This window comes from Salvelinus fontinalis, chromosome 17, assembly GCF_029448725.1.
Source record: "Salvelinus fontinalis isolate EN_2023a chromosome 17, ASM2944872v1, whole genome shotgun sequence".
Taxonomy (NCBI): Eukaryota; Metazoa; Chordata; class Actinopteri; order Salmoniformes; family Salmonidae; genus Salvelinus; species Salvelinus fontinalis.
Genome location: NC_074681.1, coordinates 20,904,890 through 20,931,442, shown reverse-complemented (window position 1 = coordinate 20,931,442; position 26,553 = coordinate 20,904,890). Strand labels below are relative to the sequence as shown.

The window sequence follows — 26,553 nt, the reverse complement described above, 5'->3', positions numbered from 1 at the left end:
TAATGCAACAATGTAGTTAATACGACACAATACACCCCAGGCCTGCATTTTATATGAAACGTGCTGTAGAAATCAAGAAAGGAACTCATCCTAATGCGTCATCATAAAGGAACTCATCCTAATGTGTCACCATAAAGGAACTCATCCTAATGCGGCATCATAAAGGAACTCATCCTAATGTGTCACCATAAAGGAACTCATCCTAATGCGCCATCATAAAGGAACTCATCCTAATGTGTCACCATAAAGGAACTCATCCTAATGTGTCACCATAAAGGAACTCATCCTAATATGTCATCATCATAAAGGAACTCATCCTAATGCGTCATCATAAAGGAACTCATCCTAATGCATCATCATAAAGGAACTCATCCTAATGCGGCATCATAAAGGAACTCATCCTAATGTGTCACCATAAAGGAACTCATCCTAATGTGTCATCATAAAGGAACTCATCCTAATGTGTCACCATAAAGGAACTCATCCTAATGTGTCATCATAAAGGAACAAATCCTAATATGTCATCATCATTACCTTGAGCTTGGAAAGCTGACCCAACTCCTTAGCTGCATTAAAGATCATCTGAGTGCCCTGTGATGGAGAGAGAGAGAGAGAGAGAGAGAGAGAGAGAGTGAGAGTGAGTGAGTGAGAGAGAGAGAGAGAGAGAGAGAGAAGGATGATGAGAGAGAAGGATGATGGTGGTGAGAGAAGAGGGGGAAGAGGGTTGGGGAGGTGGTGCAGAGAGCAGAGCATGAGGAGGGCGAGAGTTGTTTGAAGATGAGGAGAGTACAAATTACACATACATGTAGTTAAACATGTCACAATAAAGAATCGGGGGAAAAGACATGTGCAGGAGAGGTTTCAAATCCAGTACGGGATTGTGTGGTAACCTCCAATCCATTCGACATACAGGCAACACTGTAGTGGAAGGACATGTTCCTTCTAAAAGAAAAACGTGACAAGGAGAAAAATATGAGACAGGTAAAGGAGGGGAGGAAGAGGAGAAAGGGGACTAAAGAGAGGAGGAAGAGGAGAAAGGGGACTAAGGGGGGAAGGAAGAGGAGATATGGGATAAGGAGGGGAGGAAGAGGAGAAAGGGGACTAAGGGGGGAGGAAGAGGAGAAAGGGAACTAACGGGGAGGAAAGGTGCTGTATTACAGTGGCACCAGGTCAGGTATTCCATGGCTCAGCCGTGCACCATGCTCATTTCATTTCTAACATACAGACAGGGTTTGATAATGACACTATACAATGCACTCAAATCAATCCCTCTCCTCCTATCCACTAGTCACTCATGTAGATCTGGAGGGAGTGGATAGGTGTTAGCCTTACTGCTTACAACAACCCAATCCTTCTGGAGTTATACAAGTAGGCCTAGGGGCTGGGGATAAATCTGAGACAGGGAGGGGGTTACACTGAGTAGCATGGGGGACAAGAGGAGTGATGTCACAGGTAGCAGAGGACTCCGTGTGTCTGTGCTGACAGACATCATACAGGGAGAAACACACACACACACACTCATTCACGCGAGAACGCACGCACGCACGCACGCACGCACACACACACACACACACACATCACAGACACACAAACACACACAGTACTTACTATAACCTGAGGAGGAGAGGGTGGGGCAATGGCGAGAGAGAGGGGGTCAGTGAAACTGCACAGGCCCATCTCAACAACCAGGAGTCCTCTACATCTTATTCTAGCCAAAGAGTACGTTCACAACTTCATATTTCTAAATGAATGGTAGATACTGTATTATACTATGGAAAATCATTTTTAAAGACTGGAAGCAGAGAGAATGTATGGAAGAGAATTATGCTCAGGTTTTTAGACATAAGAAAATGTGTGTGTGTGTATACGTGTGTGTATACGTGTGTGTTACTCACCGACTGGTCTGTGAACGGTGGAAGCACAATGCTTTTCTCCATAGTGTTAATGACCAGTTTCCACAGTTCCTTCAGCACTCTCTTCAGCACAGTCTTCTCACAGATCTTAGCAAACAGCGACAGACTAGAGAGGAGAGAATACATCTTAGTACACCCATGCAGAAGAAGAGAGAGAGAGGGAGTGAGTGTGTGTGTGTGTGCATTTTCAACCTGTTTAATCTTCAACAGATTGCAGAAACCATCTACAGCCAAACAACTTTAACTGTTTATTAGCAATGAATTATTCACCACTTTCCTTAACATCAGTATAACAAACCCCTTACAGTTTAACATCACAGGGTTTCCTTGATGTACACTGGAAAAACCCTTTGTTTCCCCCATTGAATCGACTATATAGATCATGTACGTGGATATAACATCTGCTGAACACCATCCCCTCAGGTTGTCCAATTTGCAGCAACAATCATATGTTCCAAAACCTCGCTGTGATTGTATTGCTACAAGCTTTTTCAGGCCAACTCCAATATTGTTGTGACTGTGTCACCCTTACATCACATTCACAGCCTGGCCTGCTTCTGACTCTCAACCAGCATCCTTCTATCAGGGCCCCAGACGAGACGGCTGCCTACTTTACCAGACGAGACGGCTGCCTACTTTACCAAACGAGACGGCTGCCTACTTTACCAAACGAGACGGCTGCCTAATTTACCAGACGAGACAGCTGCCTACTTTACCAGACGAGACGGCTGCCTACTTTACCAAACGAGACGGCTGCCTACTTTACCAAACGAGACGGCTGCCTACTTTACCAGACGAGACGGCTGCCTACTTTACCAGACGAGACGGCTGCCTACTTTACCAAACGAGACGGCTGCCTACTTTACCAAACGAGACGGCTGCCTACTTTACCAAACGAGACGGCTGCCTACTTTACCAGACGAGACAGCTGCCTACTTTACCAGACGAGACAGCTGCTCTACTTTACCAGACGAGACAGCTGCCTACTTTACCAGACGAGACGGCTGCCTACTTTACGAGACGAGACGGCTGCCTACTTTACCAAACGAGACGGCTGCCTACTTTACCAAACGAGACGGCTGCCTACTTTACCAGACGAGACAGCTGCCTACTTTACCAGACGAGACAGCTGCTCTACTTTACCAGACGAGACAGCTGCCTACTTTACCAGACGAGACGGCTGACTACTTTACCAGACGAGACGGCTGCCTACTTTACCAAACGAGACGGCTGCCTACTTTACCAAATGAGACAGCTGCCTACTTTACCAGATGAGACAGCTGCCTACTTTACCAGACGAGACAGCTGCTCTACTTTACCAGACGAGACAGCTGTCTACTTTACCAGACGAGACAGCTGCTCTACTTTACCAGACGAGACAGCTGCCTACTTTACCAGACGAGACAGCTGCCTACTTTACCAGACGAGACAGCTGCCTACTTTACCAGACGAGACAGCTGCCTACTTTACCAGCTTGTCTAGACAAGGATGGAAGGTGACACGATTGTCAATGAAATATGTTCATGGGTTTTTATTGTCATGTTGTGTGTATTTTGAGTAGTTTATTAGGTTACAATACCTTTTGACACTAAAGTATGGATTGACTGTTATAGATACATCTATTAAACTAGACCGTACTGATAAAAGTAGCAAAAAGGAAGGAAATTAATGGGGTCACACTTTATTTGGATAGTCCAGATAGTATGACCAGCTAACATCAACAGATGGACTATCAACAAATTATCTGTTTATAAGCAACTGCTTGCTAAGGTTACGGTTAGGGTTAGAATAAGGGCTAGGGTTAAGGCTAGTGTAAGAGTTAAGTTTACGGTTAGGACAAGGATTAATGTTAGCGTTAGGGCTGGGGATAGTAGTTAGGGTTAGGGCTGGGGCTAGTTGTTAGCGTTAGGGCTGGGGATAGTAGTTAGCGTTAGGATTATTACATGGACCTCCCCATTATAATCTGAATGTCTTGTTTGACTTCAGAGACTTGTATGTGACCAATACACTACATGTCCAACAGTATGTGGACACCCCTTCAAATTATTAGCCCTAACTACTATTTCAGCCACACCCGTTGCTGACAGGTGTATAAAATTTAGCACATAGCCATGCAATCTCCACAGACAAACAGTGACTTTCAACGTGGCACAGTCATAGGATAGCATCTTTCCAACAAGTCAGTTCGTCAAATGTCTGCCCTGCTAGAGCTGTCCCGGTCAACTGTAAGCGCAGTTAATATGAAGTGGAAATGTCTAGGAGCAGCAATGGCTCAGCCGCGAGTGGTAGGCCAAACAAAGGCAACCAAATGGGACCGGCAAGTGCTGAAGCACGTAGCATGTAAAAATCCTTTGTCCTCGATTGCAACACTCACTACTGAGTTCCAAACTGCCTCTGGACGCAACTTCAGCACAAGAACTGTTCGTCAGGAGCTTCATGAAATGGGTTTCCATGGCCGAGCAGCCTCACACAAGCCTAAGTTCACCATGCTCAATGCCAAGCGTCGGCTGGAGTGGTGTAAAGTTGTACTCTGGAGCAGTGGAAATGCGTTCTCTGGAGTGATGAATCACACTTTGCCATCTGGCAGTCCGACACACAAATCTGGGTTTGGTGGATGCCAGGAGAACTCTACCAGCCCCAATGCATAGTGCCAACTGTAAAGTTTGGTGAAGGAGGAGTAATGGTCTGGGGCTGTTTTTCATGGTTTGGTCTAGGACCCTTAGTTACAGTGAAGGGAAATCTTAATGCCACAGCATACAATGACATTATAGACGATTGTGTACTTCCATCTCTGTGCCAACAGTTTGGGGAAGGCCCTTTCCTGTTTCAGCATGATGTCCCTGTGCACAAAGCAAGGTCCATACAGAAATGGTTTGTCGAGATCGGAAGAACTTGACTGGACTGCACAGAGCCCTGACCTCAACGCCATCGAACACCTTTGAGATTAATCGGAACGCCAACTGCGAGCCAGACCTAATCGCCCAACATCAGTGCCCGACCTCACGAATGCTCTTATGACTGAAAGGAAGCAAGTCCCCGCAGCAATGTTCCAACATCTAGTGGAAAGCCTTCCCAGAAGAGTGGAGGCTGTTATAGCGGCAAACGGGGGACGAACTCCATATTAATGCCCATGATTTTGGAATGAGATGTTCGACGAGCAGGTGTCCACATACCTTTGGTCATATAGTGTATGTGACAAATTTGGCATCTTTGAAGTGCTTCGTGAGCCACAACATACTTGTGTGTGTGTGTGTGTGTGTGTGTGTGTGTGTGTGTGTGTGTGTGTGTGTGTGTGTGTGTGTGTGTGTGTGTGTGTGTGTGTGTGTGTGTGTGTGTGTGTGTGTGTGTGTGTGTGTGTGTGTGTGTGTGTGTGTGTGTGTGTGTGTGTGTGTGTGTGTGTGCGCGCGGCTCGGTCTCTGTGTCTCACTTGGTGTCGAGGAAGTCCATGATGGGCTGCAGGACGTTGTCTGCGTCTCCGGCCACGCTGTTGTTGTCTGTAACAGTCTGTCCCTTCACCTGGCCCAAGATATCTCCCATCTGCTTTACATTTTCCTCAATCTGGGGCTGAAAACTATATACAGATAGACACACAGACAACAATCAAAACCCACAACTCTGGGTTGTATTCATTAGGCACCAAGCGGAAGAAAGCTGATTGAAAGAGGGAGTTCCAAAACGTTTTCCATTGCATGTCCTAATGAATACGACCCTGAAAGCGCCATGTTTCAACTAAACAAGTGCACACATACCCACACACAAACACACACACACACCTGACGGCGAAGATCCTACTAAGGTCGTCCATGACGTTGTTGAGCTTTAATTGTAGGTCCTTCAGGAAGTCACTGGCCTCCACGTTCAGCTGGGGGCAGGAAGTAAGTGTCCTTAATAATACATTTATTTACATAGCAGGAAGTGTTCTTAATACATGTATTTACATGGCAGGTTGTGTCCTTAATACATGTATTTACATAGCAGGAAGTGTCCTATATAAATGTATTTAGTAAATGACATACTGTAGGTACAGTGTAATTACATTGCAGGTATACATTTTTACAGTATGGTTTGTGTGATAGCTCATGGAAGTCTGAGTGATGACTCAGAGGTCTGAGTGATGGCTCATAGAGGTCTGAGTGATGGCTCATAGAGGTCTGAGTGATGGCTCATAGAGGTCTGAGTGATGGCTCATAGAGGTCTGAGTGATGGCTCATAGAGGTCTGAGTGATGGCTCAGAGGTCTGAGTGATGGCTCATAGAAGTCTGAGTGATGACTCAGAGGTCTGAGTGATGGCTCATAGAGGTCTGAGTGATGGCTCATTGAGGTCTGAGTGATGGCTCATAGAGGTCTGAGTGATGGCTCATAGAAGTCTGAGTGATGGCTCATAGAAGTCTGAGTGATGGCTCATAGAAGTCTGAGTGATGGCTCAGAGGTCTGAGTGATGGCTCATAGAGGTCTGAGTGATGGCTCATAGAGGTCTGAGTGATGGCTCATAGAAGTTTGAGTGATGGCTCATAGAAGTCTGAGTGATGGCTCAGAGGTCTGAGTGATGGCTCATAGAGGTCTGAGTGATGGCTCATAGAGGTCTGAGTGATGGCTCATAGAAGTCTGAGTGATGGCTCATAGAAGTCTGAGTGATGACTCAGAGGTCTGAGTGATGGCTCATAGAGGTCTGAGTGATGGCTCATAGAGGTCTGAGTGATGGCTCATAGAGGTCTGAGTGATGGCTCATAGAGGTCTGAGTGATGGCTCATAGAGGTCTGAGTGATGGCTCATAGAGGTCTGAGTGATGGCTCATAGAGGTCTGAGTGATGGCTGATAGAGGTCTGAGTGATGGCTCATAGAGGTCTGAGTGATGGCTCATAGAAGTCTGAGTGATGGCTCATAGAGGTCTGAGTGATGGCTCATAGAGGTCTGAGTGATGGCTCATAGAGGTCTGAGTGATGGCTCATAGAGGTCTGAGTGATGGCTCAGAGGTCTGAGTGATGACTCAGAGGTCTGAGTGATGACTCATAGAGGTCTGAGTGATGGCTCATAGAGGTCTGAGTGATGGTTCATAGAGGTCTGAGTGATGGCTCATAGAGGTCTGAGTGATGGCTCATAGAAGTCTGAGTGATGGCTCATAGAGGTCTGAGTGATGGCTCAGAGGTCTGAGTGATGACTCAGAGGTCTTAGTGATGGCTCATAGAGGTCTGAGTGATGGCTCATAGAGGTCTGAGTGATGGCTCATAGAAGTCTGAGTGATGACTCATAGAAGTCTGAGTGATGACTCAGAGGTCTGAGTGATGGCTCATAGAGGTCTGAGTGAAGGCTCATAGAAGTCTGAGTGAAGGCTCATAGAAGTCTGAGTGATGACTCAGAGGTCTGAGTGATGGCTCATAGAGGTCTGAGTGATGGCTCATAGAGGTCTGAGTGATGGCTCATAGAGGTCTGAGTGATGGCTCATAGAAGTCTGAGTGATGGCTCATAGAAGTCTGAGTGATGGCTCATAGAGGTCTGAGTGATGGCTCATAGAAGTCTGAGTGATGGCTCATAGAAGTCTGAGTGATGACTCAGAGGTCTGAGTGATGGCTCATAGAGGTCTGAGTGATGGCTCATAGAAGTCTGAGTGATGGCTCATAGAGGTCTGAGTGATGGCTCATAGAAGTCTGAGTGATGGCTCATAGAAGTCTGAGTGATGACTCAGAGATCTGAGTGATGGCTCATAGAAGTCTGAGTGATGGCTCATAGAGGTCTGAGTGATGGCTCAGAGGTCTGAGTGATGACTCAGAGGTCTGAGTGATGGTTCATAGAGGTCTGAGTGATGGCTCGTTGACAGACTCACATTTTTGCCTCCCATGGCCTCAAACATCTTCTCCAGCTGCACTCTCAGCTGTTGGATGTTATTCATGATGATGCAGGGCTGAAGAAGACACAAATAAGGAGAGATCATATTTTACATCTCTCTCTGTATCTTGCTGATACAGACAGACAGACAGACGGACAGACGGACAGACGGACAGACGGACGGACGGACGGACAGACAGACAGACAGACAGACAGACAGACAGACAGACGCTCAGTGAGTGTTGACTATAGATGAGTCAGTCCTTTGGGAGACTTAGTTCCCCTGAGAGCCAGTCCAGCTTCTCCCTTTAGACCACATTCAGCTAATCAAACACTCCTGCCCTTACACACACACACAGTTTCCCTAACCTACCACTTTCTCTTTCTCTTTGTTCCCACATTGTTTAGGGAACTCTTTGGAAATGATCTCAGCATAGGACAGCAGAACGTTGCCGATGGTCTGAGAGAGAGAGATAAAGAGATAGATAGAGAGAGAGAGATACAGAGAGAGATAGATAGAGAGATACAGAGAGAGCGATACAGAGATACAGAGATATAGAGATACAGAGTGATACAGAGATACACAGAGAGAGAGAGAGATACAGAGAGAGAGAGAGATACAGAAAGAGAGAGATACAGAGAGAGAGAGAGATACAGAAAGAGAGAGATACAGAGAGAGAGACAGAGAGAGAGATACAGAGAGAGAGAGATACAGAGAGAGAGAGATACAGAGAGAGAGAGAGATACAGAGATATAGAGAGAGACAGAGAGAGAGAGATACAGAGATATAGAGAGAGACAGATAGAGAGAGATACAGAGAGAGAGATACAGCGATACAGAGAGAGAGAGATACAGCAATACAGAGAGAGACAGAGATATAGAGAGAGAGACAGAGAGAGACATAGATATACAGAGAGAGAGCGATACAGAGATACAAAGAGAGAGAGAGATACAGAGAGAGAGAGAGAGAGAGAGAGAGAGACAGAGAGACAGAGAGAGAGATACGGAGAGAGGGAGAGATGTTTATCATCTGAATGAGCATCTTCTGCATCATCTAACCATATCAGTGTTATTGTCGGCCATATTGGTAAGGCCTAAGGGTGGTACCTTGGCGAATCGCTTCATGTAGTTGCCTACGATCTGGGGGTCAGGACACTCTAACTTGCGTATGATCTCAAAGCTCTGGTTGAGCTGAGAGAACACATCCACCACCGAACAGGAGAACAGAGCATGCTCTGACGTCACCTGGAACTGTATGGGGGAAGAGAGGCAGGGGGGGGGGGGGGGGGGGGTTAAAAAGCACTCGGATATCTAACAAAAGGCACTACTGGGTTCCCCACACTTCAAAGAACAGGAGAGGGATGCCCCCTTTCTCAAGCCAATACATTTCATCTTATACTTTACAGATAGATGGCACTGATGCTGTCGAATTCTCTATGAATGGACAGTGTGTGTGGCTGGTTCCTCTCTTCATCAGGTGAATGGTGATTAGTGATATGATGGGGAGCAGAGGCCTCATTAACACCCCTGTCATTAGAGGATTATTGATCATGTCGTGAAGGAGAGAGGTGGCGGTGGGACTGGTTTCCTGCTGACACAGGAAACAGGAAGCTGCTGTAGGCAACAGTAATTGGACCCCAAGGACCACCGACGAATGGGGGGAGAAAACCTTACTCATCTACTTTGACCCGAGTGTGTGTGCGCACGCGTGCGTGTGTGTGTGTGTGTGAGAGAGAAGGAGGGTGTTGTGTGTTGAGTAAGGGAAGTACACATGATGTAAGTGTGTTGGTGGGAGGGGCGAGTGAAGGGTGGGAGGGATAGAGGGAGGGATGGAGGGCGTGATGAGGGATAAAGGGATGGAGAGATAAAGGGAGGGAGGGAGGGAGGGAGGGAGGGAGAGCGGGATAGCGGGAGGGAGGGATAGAGGCAGGGAGGGATAGAGGGAGGGAGGGAGGGATAGAGGCAGGGAGGGAGGGATAGAGGCAGGGAGGGATAGCGGGAGGGAGGGAGGGAGGGAGGGAGGGAGGGAGGGAGGGAGGGAGGGAGGGAGGGAGGGAGGGAGGGAGGGAGGGAGGAAGGAAGGAAGGGATAGTGGAAGGGAGGGAGGGAGGGAGGGAGGGAGGGAGGGAGGGAGGGAGGGAGGGAGGGAGGGATAGAGGGAGGGAGGGATAGTGGAAGGGAGGGAGGGAGGGAGGGAGGGAGGGAGGGAGGGAGGGAGGGAGGGAGGGAGGGAGGGATGGAGGGAGGGAGGGAGGGAGGAAGGGTGGGAGGGATAGTGGAAGGGTGGAAGGGAGGGAGGGAGGGAGGGAGGGAGGGAGGGAGGGAGGGAGGGAGGGAGGGAGGGAGGGAGGGAGGGAGGGAGGGAGGGAGGGAGGGAGGGAGGGATAGTGGAAGGGAGGGAGGGATAGATAGAGGGAGCAGTAACTTCTGTGTTGGGTGTTTACAACCTTTGCAGCTTGTCCAGTGAAACTGCATATTGCAACTGGTCTAATAGACCTACACAGACATAGCTTTTTATCATGTATAAAGTTACTTTAGCTTAGAGTTTAAAATCATTTCAATGAATCTCAAATAAATAATTATTATTGAGAAATAACTACATAATTACAATTTGACCACGTATTGACTAGCAAATGCCACATTAATAGGGGCCTGTAAAACAAAACATATCTCAGAGAGGAAATAGATGTGAATTTACCCCGTCCTTTGTGTCCCTCACTAGGGCACCGTGCAGGAAGTCTCTGGACACTTCCTCGTTCTCGTCCAACCACTGGATGACAAACGGTTCGAACCACCTATGAGGCGGCAGAGAAGGGGTCCACAAAAACCTCTCATTATGTGATAACCCCCCCAATTAAAAATAAAATACAAAAATCAATGGACTTTCCATAAAAAAAGAGCTGAATAAGCTGAGATAAAGGACACTCACGCTGGGTACTCAGGTACACGTTTCTGGAAGGTGGGCAGCTCTTTGCAGTATTCGTTGTAGAGCCACTTCACCTTGAAGTGCAGGTTCATGTAATCAGCACTCTTACACAGCCGGTTCTTCTCATGCTCTGAGAATGATAGAGAATGGTAGGGGGAGATTTGGAACATATTCATTCATAGTACACACATGCACACAAACTCACACACAGACGCACGCACACACACTTACCCTCCATGGCATATCTCATATCTTGAGCAAACATGTTCCACATGACCTCTGCACTGATCACGCCCACATTCAGTTCCTGAGGAAACCTGTGCGGGACAGGAGAACAGTGTTCAGAGAGATAGAGAGACAGACAGAGACAGAGAGAGAGAGAGAGAGAGAGAGAGAGAGAGAGAGAGAGAGAGAGAGAGACAGACAGAGAGACAGAGAGACAGAGAGACAGAGAGACAGAGAGACAGAGAGACAGAGAGAGAGAGAGAGAGAGAGAGAGAGAGAGAGAGAGAGAGAGAGAGAGAGAGACTCACTGGTTGAGACAGGGTGTATAGGAGTTCTTGTCTTCCTCTATGATGGAGACGATGAGGGTGATGAGTTTTGACCAGAAGTCCAAGTTCTTGATACTGGGACCCTGCTCTTCTGGAACGTCAGCCTTAGCCTGGAGAGAGAGAGGAAGGTCAGACAGACATACACACAGGCAAGCACTCACGTGAACACACATACACACAAAAAAAAAAAACACACACACAAATGTATGCGCTCACGTTGTTGTGGAAAATTCGATCCAAAGATTAGGCAGAGACTAATTTATAATGATATTAGTGAATCTTTAATACATTCGAGCAGCTGCAAGGTAGATCCCTCTCTGATCTCAGTCAGGGAAGGAGCTCCCAGAGTAAATGGTTCCATGTCCCTTATATAGCGAGAGGTAATAATACGATCATATTGTTTACACAACAGTTCTTTATACAAGCAACAGTTCCGGAACACAATGGCCTTGTGTTAAGGTGCAGACATACCAGGAGTCTATAACAGGCATAGCATCACAGTCCAACACAGAACAGACGATAACACTTGAGAAGTTACAACAGCTCACCCCATTTCTGCCACAACAACGTGAACACACACACGCACATAAACACACACAAACACACATACTCACAGGGTCTGTCTGGTACTCTCTGCTGTAGAGTTCGTGACAGTTGTTGAAGATGTATTCGTAGGTGGAGTTGAGACAGGCTTTGACACAGTCCTTCACCACCTGACTGGCCCTGGGGGGGCTCTGCAGCTCCTGGACCTGATCACACAGGAGGGTCAGAGGTCAGTTAGTTTAGCATTATTGGCACCCTTTTGTCAATACCTTGTGAGGATAACGGCACAAAGCTTTTACAAAATATATTTGATGAGGCCTCCATACAGAATATTTCTAGATCCTTGATATCCTTCATCTGCGCTTATGGACTGCCCTCTTCAATTCAATTCCACAGGTTTTCAATGTGGTTGAAGTCCAGAGACTGATGCCCACTGCAAAATGTTGTTGATGCTGTTGACCTTAAAGTAACTGACCAGTGAAAATCTCACTTTTTAAAGCACACAGTCTGTCAACATCCCCACATCAAGTTCTTTGAAAGGCTGGTCATGGCTCACATCAACACCATCATACCAGAAACCCTAGACCCACTAAATTTGCATACCGCCCCCCACAGATGACGCAGTCTCAATTGCACTCCACACTGGCCTTTTCCACCTGGACAAAAGGAACACCTATGTGAGAATGCTTTTCATTGACTACAGCTCAGCGTTCAACACAATGGTGCCCTCAAAGCTCATCAATAAGCTAAGGACCCTGGGACTAAACACCTCCCTCTGCAACTGGATCCTGGCCTTCCTGACGGGCCTCCCCCAGGTGGTGAGGGTAGGTAACAACACATCTGCCACGCTGATTCTCAACACAGGGGCCCCTCAGGGGTGTGTGCTCAGTCCCCTCCTGTACTCCCTGTTCACTCACGACTGCACGGCCAGGCACGACTCCTACACCATCATTAAATTTGCCGATGACACAACAGATAATATCCTGATCACCGACAACGACGAGACAGCCTATAGGGAGGAGGTCAGAGACCTGGCCGTGTGGTGCCAGGACAACAACCTCTCCCTCAACGTGATCAAGACAAAGAAGATGATTGTGTACTACAGGAAAAAGAGGACCGAGCACGCCCCCCATTCTCATCAAAGGGGCTGCAGTGGAGCAGGTTCTACAGCTTCAAGTTCCTTGGTGTCCACATCGCCAACAAACCAAGCACACCTTGACAGTCGTGAAGCGGGCACGACAAAACCTATTCCCCCTCAGGAGACTGAAAAGATTTGGCATGGGTCCTCAGATCCTCAAAAGGTTCTACAGCTGCACCATCGAGAGCATCCTAACTGGTTGCATCACTACCTGGTGTGGTAACTGCTCGGCCTCGGACCGCAAGGCACTACAGAGGCCCAATACATCACTGGGACCAAGCTTCCTGCCATCCAGGACCTCTATACCAGGCGGTGTCAGAGGAAGGCCCTAAAAATTGTCAGAGACTCCAGCCACCCTAGTCATAGACTGTTCTCTCTGCTACCACACATCAAGCGGTACCGGAGCGCCAAGTCTAGGTACAAGAGGCTTCTAAACAGCTTCTACCCCCAAGCCATAAGACTCCTAAACATCTAGTCAAAAGGCTACCCAAACTATTTGCATTGCCCCGCCCCCCCCATACTCCACTCTCCACACCACTGCCACTCTCTGTTGTCATTTATGCATAGTCACTTTAATAAACTAAACCTACACGTACAGTTGAAGTCGGAAATTTACATACACTTAGGTTGGAGTCATTAAAACTCGTTTTTCTACCACTCCACAAATTTCTTGTTAACAAACTATAGTTTTGGCAAGTCAGTTAGGACATCTACTTTGTGCATGACACAAGTATTTTTACAACAATAGTTTACAGACAGATTATTTCACTTATAATTCACTGTATCACAATTCCAGTGGGTCAGAAGTTTACATACACTAAGTTGAATGTGCCTTTAAACAGCTTGGAAAATTCAAGAAAATTATGTCATGGCTTTAGAAGCTTCTGATAGGCTGATTGACATAATTTGAGTCATTTGGAGGTGTACCTGTGGATGTATTTCAAGGCCTACCTTCAAACTCAGTGCCTCTTTGCTTGACATGATGGGAAAATCAAAAGAAATCAGCCAAGACCTCAGAAAAAAAATTGTAGACCTCCACAAGTCTGATTCATCCTTGGGAGCAATTTCCAAACACCTGAAGGTACCAAGTTCATCTGTATAAACAACAGTATGGAAGTATAAACACCATGGGTCCACGCAGCCGTCATACCGCTCAGGAAGGAGACGCGTTCTGTCTCCTAGAGATGAACGTACTTTGGTGCGAAAAGTGCAAATCAATCCCAGAACAACAGCAAAGGACCTTGTGAAGATGCTGGAGGAACCAGGTACAAAATGATCTATATCCACAGTAAAAAATATCGACATAACCTGAAAGGCCGCTCAGCAAGGATGAAGCCACTGCTCCAAAACCACCATAAAAAAGCCAGACTACGGTTTGCAACTGCACATGGGGACAAAGATCGTACTTTTTAGAGAAATGTCCACTGGTCTGATGAATCAAAAATAGAACTGTTTGGCCATAATGACCATTGTTATGTTTGGAGGAAAAAGTGGGAGGCTTGCAAGCCGAAGAACACCATCCCAACCGTGAAGCACGGGTGTGGCAGCATCATGTTGTGGGGGTGCTTTGCTGCAGAAGGGACTGGTGCACTTCACAAAATAGATGGCTTCATGAGGAAGGAAGGAAAATTATGTGGATATATTGAAGCAACATCTCAAGACATCAGTCAGGAAGTTAGAGCTTGGTCGCAAATGGGTCTTCCAAATGGACAATGACCCCAAGCATACTTCCAAAGTTGTGGCAAAATGGCTTAAGGACAACAAAGTCAAGGTATTGGAGTGGCCATCACAAAGCCCTGACCTCAATCCTATAGAAAATTTGTGGGCAGAACTGAAAGTGTGTGCGAGCAAGTAGGCCTACAAACCTGACTCAGTTACACCAGCTCTGTCAGGAGGAATGGGCCAGAATTCACCCAACTTATTGTTGGAAGCTTGTGGAAGGCTACCCGAAACGTTTGACCAAGTTAAACAATTTAAAGGCAATGTTACCAAATACTTATTGAGTGTATGTAAACTTCTGAACCACTGGGAATGTGATGAAAGGAATAAAAGCTGAAATAAATCATTATATCTACTATTATTCTGACATTTCACATTCTTAAAATAAAGTGGTGATCCTAACTGACCTAAGACAGGGAATTTTTACGAGGATTAAATGTCAGGAATTGTGAAAAACGGAGTTTAAATGTTTTTGGCTAAGGTGTATGTAAACTTCCAACTTCAACTCTACATATTACCTCAACTAACCGGTGCCCCCGCACATTGACTCTGTACCGGCCCCCCCTTTATATATTGTTATTTTTCACTGTTGCTCTTTAATTACTTGTTACTTCTATCTCTTATTCTTATCCATATTTTTTGAAACTGCACTGTTGGTTAGGGGCTCGTAAGTAAGTATTTCACTGTAAGGTCTACCTGTTGTATTTCGGCGCATGTGACTAATAAAAGTTGATTTGATTTGATCCTGTACTCCTATTTTTGCCAAAGCATACATTGTAGAAAAACCCCCACCTCAAACTTATATGTCAAACAGACCATTTAAAAAATGCTTGCTATTTCCTCAGAGAGTGATGTCAGGTAACGCTTTATTTGAATGGTCCCAAGTAGATGGTTTGTAGATGTTCAATGACTGTCAACAACATTGCAACTAAGTATCCATTACCCTGACACTAACAGTATATGGCTGATACACCTTAACTGCTGCTAAATGTTACCTAGCCCGCAAGACCTATCCTGATCCACCCTTGTGCTCTCGTTTTGTTCCACTGAATCCGTGTAGCAAAACAGAACGTGAGCTCGCGAGATCAAGATGGTCGTACAAGGCTACTCAATAGCTAGATTAGCAATAAGTCCATCTATGAATCCACATATTTCCTGGAAAGAAGCTTGGACTTGATGAAAAAGAGATGAATAAGGAGATGAATGAGGTATTGTTTTGTTCACCTTCATCCTGAAGAAGGTGATGCTGGTCAGTAGGTCTACAGTGGACTTGAGGTCCTGCAGCCTCTCAGGGCTACTGGCTGGGAAGTTATTCTACAAACACACAGAAACACCATTACAAACACACAGAAACACCATTACAAAGACAAAAACACCATTACAAACACACAGAAACACCATTACAAAGACAAAAACACCATTACAAAGACAAAAACACCATTACAAACACACAGAAACACCATTACAAAGACAAAAACACCATTACAAACACACAAAAACACCATTACAAAGACAAAAACACCATTACAACGACAGAAACACCATTACAAAGACAGAAACACCATTACAAAGACAGAAACACCATTACAAAGACAAAAACATAATTACATAAGTACAAAGACAGAAACACCATTACAAAGACAGAAACACCATTACAAAGACAGAAACACCATTACAAAGACAGAAACACCATTACAAAGACAGAAACACCATTACAAAGACAGAAACACCATTACAAAGACAAAAACATAATCACATAAGTACAAAGACAGAAACACCATTACAAAGACAGAAACACCATTACAAAGACAGAAACACCATTACAAAGACAGAAACACCATTACAAACCCAGAAACACCATTACAAAGACAGAAACACCATTACAAAGACAGAAACACCATTACAAAGACAGAAACACCATTACAAAGACAGAAACACCATTACAAACCCAGAAACACCATTACAAAGACAGAAACACCATTACAAAGACAGAAACACCATTACAAACACAGAAACACAATTACAAAGACAGAAACACCATTACAAAGACAGAAACACCATTACAAAGACAGAAACACCATTACAAAGACAGAAACACCATTACAAACACAGAAACACCATTACAAACACAGAAACACCATTACAAACACAGAAACACCATTACAAACACAGAAACACCATTACAAAGACAGAAACACCATTACAAACACAGAAACACCATTACAAAGACAGAGACACCATTACAAAGACAGAAACACCATTACAAACACAGAAACACCATTACAAAGACAGAGACACACTAAAATATACTTTAAAAGAGAGTAGAAACAAAGAAACACTGTTTGGAACAGAGATATGTTCTTGAAAGATAGGTTCAGATATCACAAGATTGGTCAAATAAACATGGCTTGTTGAAGGTCTATGTAACTTAGAATGTCATTTTTATATAGTGAGTATACTTTTGTATTAGTCTATTTTATCTCCTCTTTCATGCTTTTCAACTTCTGGTTAAATATAATCATGTAAACTGCAAGAAAATGCTACTTATACAATGGCCTATAAACTGTGTCATGCAGATGGAATTAGAATAATAATACAATTACACAGAATACATGATATTTACAAACAAAGACATTACAACAATGACTTCCACATAAAACAGAATATAACACAATGACTTCCACATAAAACAGAATATAACACAATGACTTCCATTTATAAAACAGAATATAACACAATGACTTCCATTTATAAAACAGATTATAACACAGTGTTTGACACAAACACTTTTAAAAGTCTCTCAATATCCTTAACATATATATATATATAAAATTAGAAATCGTAAAGAGTAAAGAAAATAGTTGTTTAGAAAGGTCAAAGTTGACATTACCCGGTACATGGATAGGTCAATCCTCAGGGAGTTGTGGAGCTGATCTAGGAGTTTCACAAACCTGTCCTTCTACCCACACGCACACGGGACACGCACACGGGACACGCACACGGGACACGCACACGGGACACGCACACGGGACACGCACACGGGACACGCACACGGGACACACACACGGAACACGCACACGGAACACGCACACGGGACACGCACACGGGACACGCACACGGGACACGCACACGGGACACGCACACGGGACACGCACACGGGACACGCACACGGGACACGCACACGGGACACGCACACGGGACACAGACACGGGACACGCACACGGGACACGCACACGGGACACGCACACGGGACACGCACACGGGACACACACACGGGACACACACACGGGACACACACACGGGACACAGACACGGGACACACACACGGGACACACACACGGGACACACACACGGGACACACACACGGGACACACACACGGGACACACACACGGGACACACACGGGACAAGATAAAACAGGGTTAAAAATGTTATTTCCGGTCCAGCTAAATACTTTATTTGTATTTGTTGAGAAATGGTATGTCAACGCAGGACAGGATCTAGCACGGTGAGTCTGATTGGGCAGTTGGGGATGTACATTTGGCCACTGTTTGAAAATAGGGGTCAGAGGCTGTATATGGGCAGAGGGCCCTCAGGACAATGTCCCAGTTCTGAAATTCAATTATCTACACAGTTCAACATATCATCTCTAGGATGGTCTTTCTAATTGGTCCATATACTGTAGATAGAAAAGTCAAATAATACCTTCAATTAAAAGCTTAACCTAAAACATGAGGGGAATAAACCAATTAACTCACTCCAAAGTTGGATGCGGCGAAGCGGTCTGATGCCGAGACGTTATTGGTGGACTGGGTGGTGTGGGCGTAGTAAGCATTGATGTTGGCCAGCAGGGTGCTCATCACCGCGGGCACGCCCGGGCACATGTACTTAGACGACAGGCAGGCAAAGTGGCTGTGGACACACAAAATACAATAATTACTGTATATTCATATTAACTAGGACTAATAGGTATGAACTAATGCTGCCTGGTGTTTATGTTTGTTCATCAGCTACTGTTTTGTAAGTTTTCATTGTCATTTGTCTGTCCAGTGTAGTTTGTAAAGGGAAAGAGGGATACCTAGTCAGTTGTACAAATGAATGCCTTCACCTGATATGTCTTCTGCATTTAACCCAACTCCTCTGAATCAGAGAGGTGCATGGAGCTGCCTTAATCGTCATCCATGTCTTCAGCGCCCAGGGAACAGTGGGTTAACTGTCTTGTTCAGAGTGACAGATTTGTACTTTGTCAGCTCAGGGATTCAATCCAGCAACCTTTCAGTTACTGACCCAATGCTCTAACCACTAGGCTACCTGCCTACATATACAATGGGTGGGTCTAATCCTGAATGCTGATTGGTTAAAAGCGCATTCCAAGTTACCACCGACTAAATCTATGACGTTAAAATGCCTATTTACTCTGTTCCATCTGACTGGACAATCCACTGTCTCATCAACCCAGCCAGGCGTCTCGGGCCTAACAACACCTGTGCCAATATATCCTCCAAACACTGGCTTCTCGGCCATTATCACTTAAATATACACTGAATATACAACATCTTAAGCTCTTTCCATGACATAGACTGACCAGGTGAATCCAGGTTGAAGATATGATCCCTTATTGATGTCGCTTGTTAAATCCACTTTAAGGGGTGTGGACAGGTTAAAGAAGGATTTTTAAGCCTTGAGACAATTGAGACATGGATTGTGTGAGCCAAAGTGCCTTTGAACGGAGTATGGTAGTAGGGCCAGGCACACCGGTTTGTGTCAAGAACTGCAAGCTGCTGGGTTTTTCACCCTCAATAGTTTCCCGTGTGAATCAAGAATGGTCCACCAACCAAAGGACATCCAGCCAACTTGACACAACTGTGGGAAGCACTTTCGACACCTTGTAAAGTCCATTCCCCGACGAATTGAGGCTGTTCTGAGGGCAAGAGGGGATGCAACTCAATATTAGGAAGGTGTTCCTAATGTTTGGTACACTCAGTGTAGTCTCAAGTGTACCACATTCTGTATGGTGCTACATGTTATCACAGAACAGAAAGTCTGAGCGGACACACTGGGTGATGGAAAATAATACTGGTTCAAACCAGAGACATACATTCATAGATACGTCTCTGGTTGAAGCCTATGACCAAACTCTCTGTATGTGTTCTGTATGGTGATGGTACTGACGTCATAGCCTGGTAGATGGATTCCACTCCGTAGCGCATGGCGAACTCATCCACGATCTCCTGGGGAGTCTCCTCGAAGTACACCTTCCACGCGTCATCTCCTTTAGCATCAGGGATCTTCACCACACCACTGTTCTGCACCTCTGTAGTGTACTGGAACAGGTGCTACACACACACAGAGGGAAAAGGCTGTTAAAGGTGTGTAGGGTTGCAAATGGAGGAAATATTACAGGACATTTTTTAAGTTTACCAGTAAACTAGCAGAATTTTGGTATCTTTCAAGTTTTTATTTTTTGTTTTATAAGATTACATCTAGTGGCCTTTTGCAGTAGGTCGGATTATCACAGGTGTCTGTAATTATCTCTTGCCCTAAAAAATATATATAAAATAATCAAATAAGATGATTCAAAAATAAATAAATTATAAAACATTATCCTAAATATAAACCATCAACTTAGTGAATACCATTGGAGTTTAAAGTAAGTGTCCAGTGTTTCCAGATTTCTATGAAACATGACCTGTAATAAATTACAATAGTGAAATAGTTTTGGTAATGAAGTATGTTAAAAAGCAGCTTTTTGAATGGTGTGGCGCACCCCAACCACAGAATGTTGTGGGCGTACACCGGTCATTAAAGAGCGACTGCCTCTAAAAAACAACTCCTTTTGAACACGGCCTGTGTGGCATTGATACGAGTCAAAACGATTCATTCTAGTGTCAAAATGGACTACAACGTGTCAATAGGATCATTTTGGTCATAAAGTCAGTCTCTTCCAAAACTGAGATTTATGAGATGATAGAAAAACATGTTATGTCGTGGAATGAAGGACACCGTAACAGAACGAAACCCATCATGACAGAACGAAGGATACCATGACAGAATGAAGGACACCGTAACGGAACGAAGGACACCGTGAAACAGAATGAAGGGCACCGTGACAGTTTTCCTTGGGTTTATTTCAAATCTGACTATATGCCCACAGCTGGCAGGACCTAATTAATCATCAATTCGGAATGCAGCTTAACCCGACCAGATCGTAATGCCCATTATCAATTTAGTTTGACATTCGATATCCCTATGGGGCTAGTTAGGGACCATCAGTAAATTACACAATGTACATGGGACAATATTTTACAATGGCAATAGCTCCAACTGTCAATGACTTAAAAACCTAAAATCAGCTATAAATTGTAAAAATTCATATACAAATATTGAAAGCTGTCATGGCCGTCGAATGAAGAGGACCAAAGCGCAGCATGGTGAGCGTACATATTCCTTTTATTAGGTGATGATGCCGACAAAACAATAAACAATACAAAAAAACGACCATGAAGCTTAAGGGCTATGTGCCACAAACAAAGTTAACTTCCCACACTGAAAGGAGGGAAAAAGGGATACCTAAGTATGGTTCCCAATCAGAGACAACGATAGACAGCCGTCCCTGATTGAGAACCATACCCGGCCAAAACATAGAAATAGAAAATCAAAGAAAACAAAAACATAGAATGCCAAATCACACCCTGACCAAACCAAATAGAGACATAAAAAGGCTCTCTAAGGTCAGGGCGTGACGAAAGCATTTAATGAGACAACTAAAAGATGTGTAACAAAAAAAACATTTTGTCCCATTTACATTGTGTAATTTATTGACTAATTTATTAACTAGCCACGGAGATAGGCGATCCAAAGTCAAACCAATTTTGCCACAGTCGCGCACCAGCCGGCTGAAGCTAATTGACAAAAGGAGTTGCCTAGCACTAGCTAGCCTAGGCGACTTCAAGACACAAGACCTGGTTAGACCGTTTCAAGTTATCTAGAAGGGTGAGTGACTGTAATGGTGCCCTGTTTTGGCAGAGTGAAAATACAAACGCTTCCCACATGTGAACACACACACAAGAGACACCCACATGAAACCACACCCCCAAGACATCTCTCATTTGGCTTCAGTCATGGCCGCTGCATTTCGTAACGAGTAATATGAAAAAGGAGGCCAAATTAGGAAGTCCAGCCCCCCAAAAATATTCATGCGAGTAGACTGCTGATTGTCCAGCTCAGCCAACGAGCCAACATTACATCAGGTTCTTTCAGGAAATAGCAAGCATTTTTTTAAACGGACTGTTTGAGATGACTGTTTGAGGTGGGATTTTTGACGTGCTTTTTCTCCAATTTATGTTATGGCCATGTGTTAATAGAATAATAACTTTTAAAAGTTAGATTTTGACTGGACAGTTAGTTTAATATGAATGTTTCAGCAGGAAATCTCCTTTATATTTTTACACACTTATTTATTTTAATATGTCTTTGTTGTAAATGGTTTCGGCCAAACTGGTGGCAGCTGAGTACATTTTTCATGAATTAAGCTATTTTCTCTTGAACCAGATGGTTTATCCACTAGGACAATATGGACACAGATATACCCCCCAAAAATATATGAAGAAAATAAATCTACTATAAATTACCAAAGTTACCATAGATTACCTTTTAATTACAGAAATGACTGAAGATTCCTGTAACTTTGGTAAATTACCGGTAACTTTGCAACCCTAGGTGTGTGTGTGTGTGTGTGTGTGTGTGTGTGTGTATATGTGTATATGTGTGTGTGTGTGTGTGTGTGTGTGTGTGTGTGTGTGTGTGTGTGTGTGTGTCTGTGTGCGTGCGTGCGTACGTGCATGTGTGTGTGAAGGTGTACTTAGTGTGTGAAGCGAGGTATGGTCTGGTCAGTCTTACCTCATGTAGACAGGTGTACTGGACATGGTAGGGAGCCACAGTCTCCTCTCCTTTGATCTCTACACTGATGTGCATCCGGATGGCTCCAGACACAGCCGACTTGTCTGTTCTCTTGTCTGTCAGAGGACACCAACACACTCACATCAACATGTCTGTTCTCTTGTCTGTCAGAGGACACCAACACACTCACATCAACATGTCTGTTCTCTTGTCTGTCAGAGGACACCAACACACTCACATCAACATGTCTGTTCTCTTGTCTGTCAGAGGACACCAACACACTCACATCAACATGTCTGTTCTCTTGTCTGTCAGAGGACACCAACGCACTCACATCAACATGTCTGTTCTCTTGTCTGTCAGAGGACACCAACACACTCACATCAACATGTCTGTTCTCTTGTCTGTCAGAGGACACCAACACACTCACATCAACATGTCTGTTCTCTTGTCTGTCAGAGGACACCAACACACTCACATCAACATGTCTGTTCTCTTGTCTGTCAGAGGACACCAACACACTCACATCAACATGTCTGTTCTCTTGTCTGTCAGAGGACACCAACACACTCACTTGTCTTCCTTCCTGTTCATCTCCTTTCCCACAACTCCCTCACTTCCTGACTCCCCCCTTCTCATGACTCACCCAGGTTGTACCAGACGTCCATCTCTCCGCTCAGCGTGCGGACCTCGATGATGGTCTGACCCAGGAAGTCATCTGACTCCCGTTTGAACTTCTGTTTCACCCTGGACTTGATGTCATCGTCCTCATCCCACACGCGTACCTTAATGCGGTCCGACGAGTTGTGGCATTCACTATGAGATGAAGAAATCATGTCAGATGTAACCGGGCCCTAACCCATGTCATAGACTGTTCCCTCTGCTACCATACGGCAAGCGGTACCGATGCACCAAGTCTGGAACCAGCAGGACCCTGAACAGCCATAAGGCTGCTAAATGGTTAGTTAAATAGTTAACCAAATAGCTACCTGGACTATCTGCATTGACCCCTTTTGTACTAACTCTTTTGACTCATCACATACGCTGCTGCCACCATTTATTATCTATCCTGTTGCCTAGTCACTATAACCCTACATGTATGTACATATCTACCTCAATGACCTCGTACCTCTGCACATGGACTCGGTACTGGTACCCCTTGTATATAGTCAAGTTATCATGGACTCGGTACTGGTACCCCTTGTATATAGTCAAGTTATCATGGACTCGATACTGGTACCCCTTGTATATAGTCAAGTTATCATGGACTCGGTACTGGTACCCCTTGTATATAGTCAAGTTATCATGGACTCGGTACTGGTACCCCTTGTATATAGTCAAGTTATCATGGACTCGGTACTGGTACCCCTTGTATATAGTCAAGTTATCATGGACTCGGTACTGGTACCCCTTGTATATAGTCAAGTTATCATGGACTCGGTACTGGTACCCCTTGTATATAGTCAAGTTATCATGGACTCGGTACTGGTACCCCTTGTATATAGTCAAGTTATCATGGACTCGGTACTGGTACCCCTTGTATATAGTCAAGTTATCATGGACTCGGTACTGGTACCCCTTGTATATAGTCAAGTTATCATGGACTCGGTACTGGTACCCCTTGTATATAGTCAAGTTATCATGGACTCGGTACTGGTACCCCTTGTATATAGTCAAGTTATCATGGACTCGGTACTGGTACCCCTTGTATATAGTCAAGTTATCATGGACTCGGTACTGGTACCCCTTGTATATAGTCAAGTTATCATGGACTCGGTACTGGTACCCCTTGTATATAGTCAAGTTATTGTTAATCATTGTCTATTTATTCCTAGTGTTATTATGTTTCTATTATTTATGTTTTTCTCTGCGTTGTTGGGAAGGGCACATAAGTAAGAAATTCACTGTTAGTCTACACCTGTTTTTATGAAGCATGTGACAAATACAATTTGACTTAATGATTTGAACCACACACCCCCACCCACGCACGCACGCACGCAGACAGACAGAAACACACACTCGCTATACTCACAAGTGGAAGTTCTCCTCCCAGACAGGGTTGAGGTTGCCATAGATAGTCTTGGTCCTCTTCTTGGTCTTGCCCACCTGAACTGTGACGTAGGGGTCACTGGAACCAGTCTTGTCCTTGGCCTGGAGGCCCTGGGCACACTGCACTGAGAGAGGCACAAAGTCACACCATTAGACCTTGGGCATACGTCACACAGAGAGTATTAACTAAATGGTTGTTTCAGCCCCCGTACTTGAATACACATAAAATCACTTCGTATAAGAGCATCTGCTAAAGTACTCAAATACAAACATGTAAAATATAATTTCTACTCCGGTTGGCAAAGGTGAGTCTACTGATGTGAAGTTCCAACTGCCAGACAGTAACTAACACCCCCTCCAATTTGAACCTTAATCCAAACCCCACCAAACCTAATCTTAATCTTAATCTTCCCAATCCTAGTCCTATTTTTACCAGTCATGCTGATCATGGCCGACCACTTGGACGTCCCATCAAGCACGCTCTGTTTGATCTGCTTCATCTGCGTGGCGTGCGTAGCCTTGACAACGGTAAACACTTCCTGGATGAGCTCGAAGATTTCCGGTTTGTTCCTCTCTCTGATCTTCATCCTGTCCTTTAGAACCATGATGATGTTCTGGGTTCTGTCCTCTGCCCCGTGCTTAGAACTCTTCTCCGCTGCCCCTGGAAACGAGAGCGGTGGGTGAAGATGGAGTGAGGATAGGAAAAGAACAGAGAGAGAAAGAAAGGAGTGTACTCAGAGGGAAGAGAGAGAAGGACAGAGTGGAGAGAGAAGGAGAGAGAAGGATAGAGAGAAGGAGAGGGAGAGAGAAAGAGAGCGAGGGTATACAGTAAATATAGAATAGGAGAGAGAGGGAGGGAAGAGGCAGTGAGGGTCAATTGGGTAAACCTTCAAATGAAAGACTCCTAAGAAATACTTGGGAATGGGTGATATGAGATACAGAGACTGTAAATCAGTGGAGGGTTAGGCTAAAAGCCCATCTTGGGGAATGTGAATTAGAGGAAGTAAAAGGATGAAGAGAAGTCCAGGAGTGAGAGAGGAGAGACGCAGGGGGATGACAGCACATTACTCAGGAGATACATTGGAAAGGAAGAGGGTGAAGAACGAGAGGGAGGAGAGTAATGGGATGTCAATCGAAAAAGGTCAAGCAAGAGGGGAAATGAGAGGGAGTTTTTATGGGTGTATATATGTGTGTGTGTGTGTGTGTGTGTGTGTGTGTGTGTAGAGAGTGTTAAATGTGTGCATGTGTTTGTGTATATGTGTGTATATGTGAGTATATGTGTGTGTGTGTGTGTGTGTGTGTGTGTGTGTGTGTGTGTGTGTGTGTGTGTGTGTGTGTGTGTGTGTGTGTGTGTGTGTGTGTGTGTGTGTGTGTGTGTGTGTGTGTGTGTGTGTGTATATGTGTGTGTGTGTGTATATATATGTGTGTGTGTAGAGAGTGTTAGACGTGTGCATGTGTTGGTGTATATGTGTGTGTGTGTGTGTGTGTGTGTGTGTGTGTGTGTGTGTGTGTGTGTGTGTGTGTGTGTGTGTGTGTGTGTGTGTGTGTGTGTGTGTGTGTGTGTGTTAGGGCCGGGACGACATCAGAATGACGATAATCATTAGTATTGTGGCCAGGAAACAAAGCAGGAAGTGGATTTAACTTGTTTAGGAAAACTTGATGTTGAAACAAACATCATTATGATGTCATCCAGTGTCACATGTGTTTATTTTCCTAGCTATAGCACACAACATTTTACACACAGCAGCTTTTTAAAGGACCTGCTTCGTGTTTTCATTTTTGCCATGGAAATAAAAATATTGCGACACTGGTATCATCACAGCCCTAGTGTGTGTGTGTGTGTGTGTGAGAGTGTTAGTCTGCGTCTGTGTGTGTTGTGTGTGTTGCGTGTGTTCCTTACTCTGCAGGCAGTCGGCATTTAGCAGGTCCTGACACTTGTCGTGACATTTGACCCCACACTCGGAGCACCTCATGCCCTGGCGGGCGATGCCCC

At 44.9% G+C, this 26,553-nt stretch overlaps 1 protein-coding gene across 3 annotated transcripts in view; it reads right to left on the bottom strand.

Moving 5' to 3' along the window:
* The window catches only part of LOC129813946 (protein unc-13 homolog A-like), a 101,346-nt gene that overhangs the window by 6,755 nt on the left and 68,038 nt on the right, over nt 1-26,553 (bottom strand). For 2 of the 3 annotated variants that reach the window (XM_055866606.1, XM_055866608.1), the window contains exons 16-36: nt 26,461-26,553; nt 24,994-25,221; nt 24,544-24,685; nt 23,158-23,327; nt 22,512-22,627; nt 19,785-19,948; nt 18,371-18,524; nt 17,504-17,572; nt 15,838-15,927; nt 11,828-11,962; nt 11,196-11,323; nt 10,894-10,979; nt 10,666-10,792; nt 10,435-10,531; nt 8,844-8,987; nt 8,110-8,196; nt 7,735-7,812; nt 5,687-5,775; nt 5,341-5,484; nt 1,896-2,019; nt 535-591 (exon numbers count right to left, since the gene is read on the bottom strand). The exon at nt 26,461-26,553 is cut by the window's right edge and continues 127 nt beyond it. In XM_055866606.1, the coding sequence (XP_055722581.1) occupies nt 535-591; nt 1,896-2,019; nt 5,341-5,484; nt 5,687-5,775; nt 7,735-7,812; nt 8,110-8,196; nt 8,844-8,987; nt 10,435-10,531; nt 10,666-10,792; nt 10,894-10,979; nt 11,196-11,323; nt 11,828-11,962; nt 15,838-15,927; nt 17,504-17,572; nt 18,371-18,524; nt 19,785-19,948; nt 22,512-22,627; nt 23,158-23,327; nt 24,544-24,685; nt 24,994-25,221; nt 26,461-26,553 (2,522 nt within the window). The remainder of the gene's footprint in view (nt 1-534; nt 592-1,895; nt 2,020-5,340; nt 5,485-5,686; nt 5,776-7,734; nt 7,813-8,109; nt 8,197-8,843; nt 8,988-10,434; nt 10,532-10,665; nt 10,793-10,893; nt 10,980-11,195; nt 11,324-11,827; nt 11,963-15,837; nt 15,928-17,503; nt 17,573-18,370; nt 18,525-19,784; nt 19,949-22,511; nt 22,628-23,157; nt 23,328-24,543; nt 24,686-24,993; nt 25,222-26,460) is intronic. The other variant, XM_055866607.1, reaches the window with a different exon arrangement.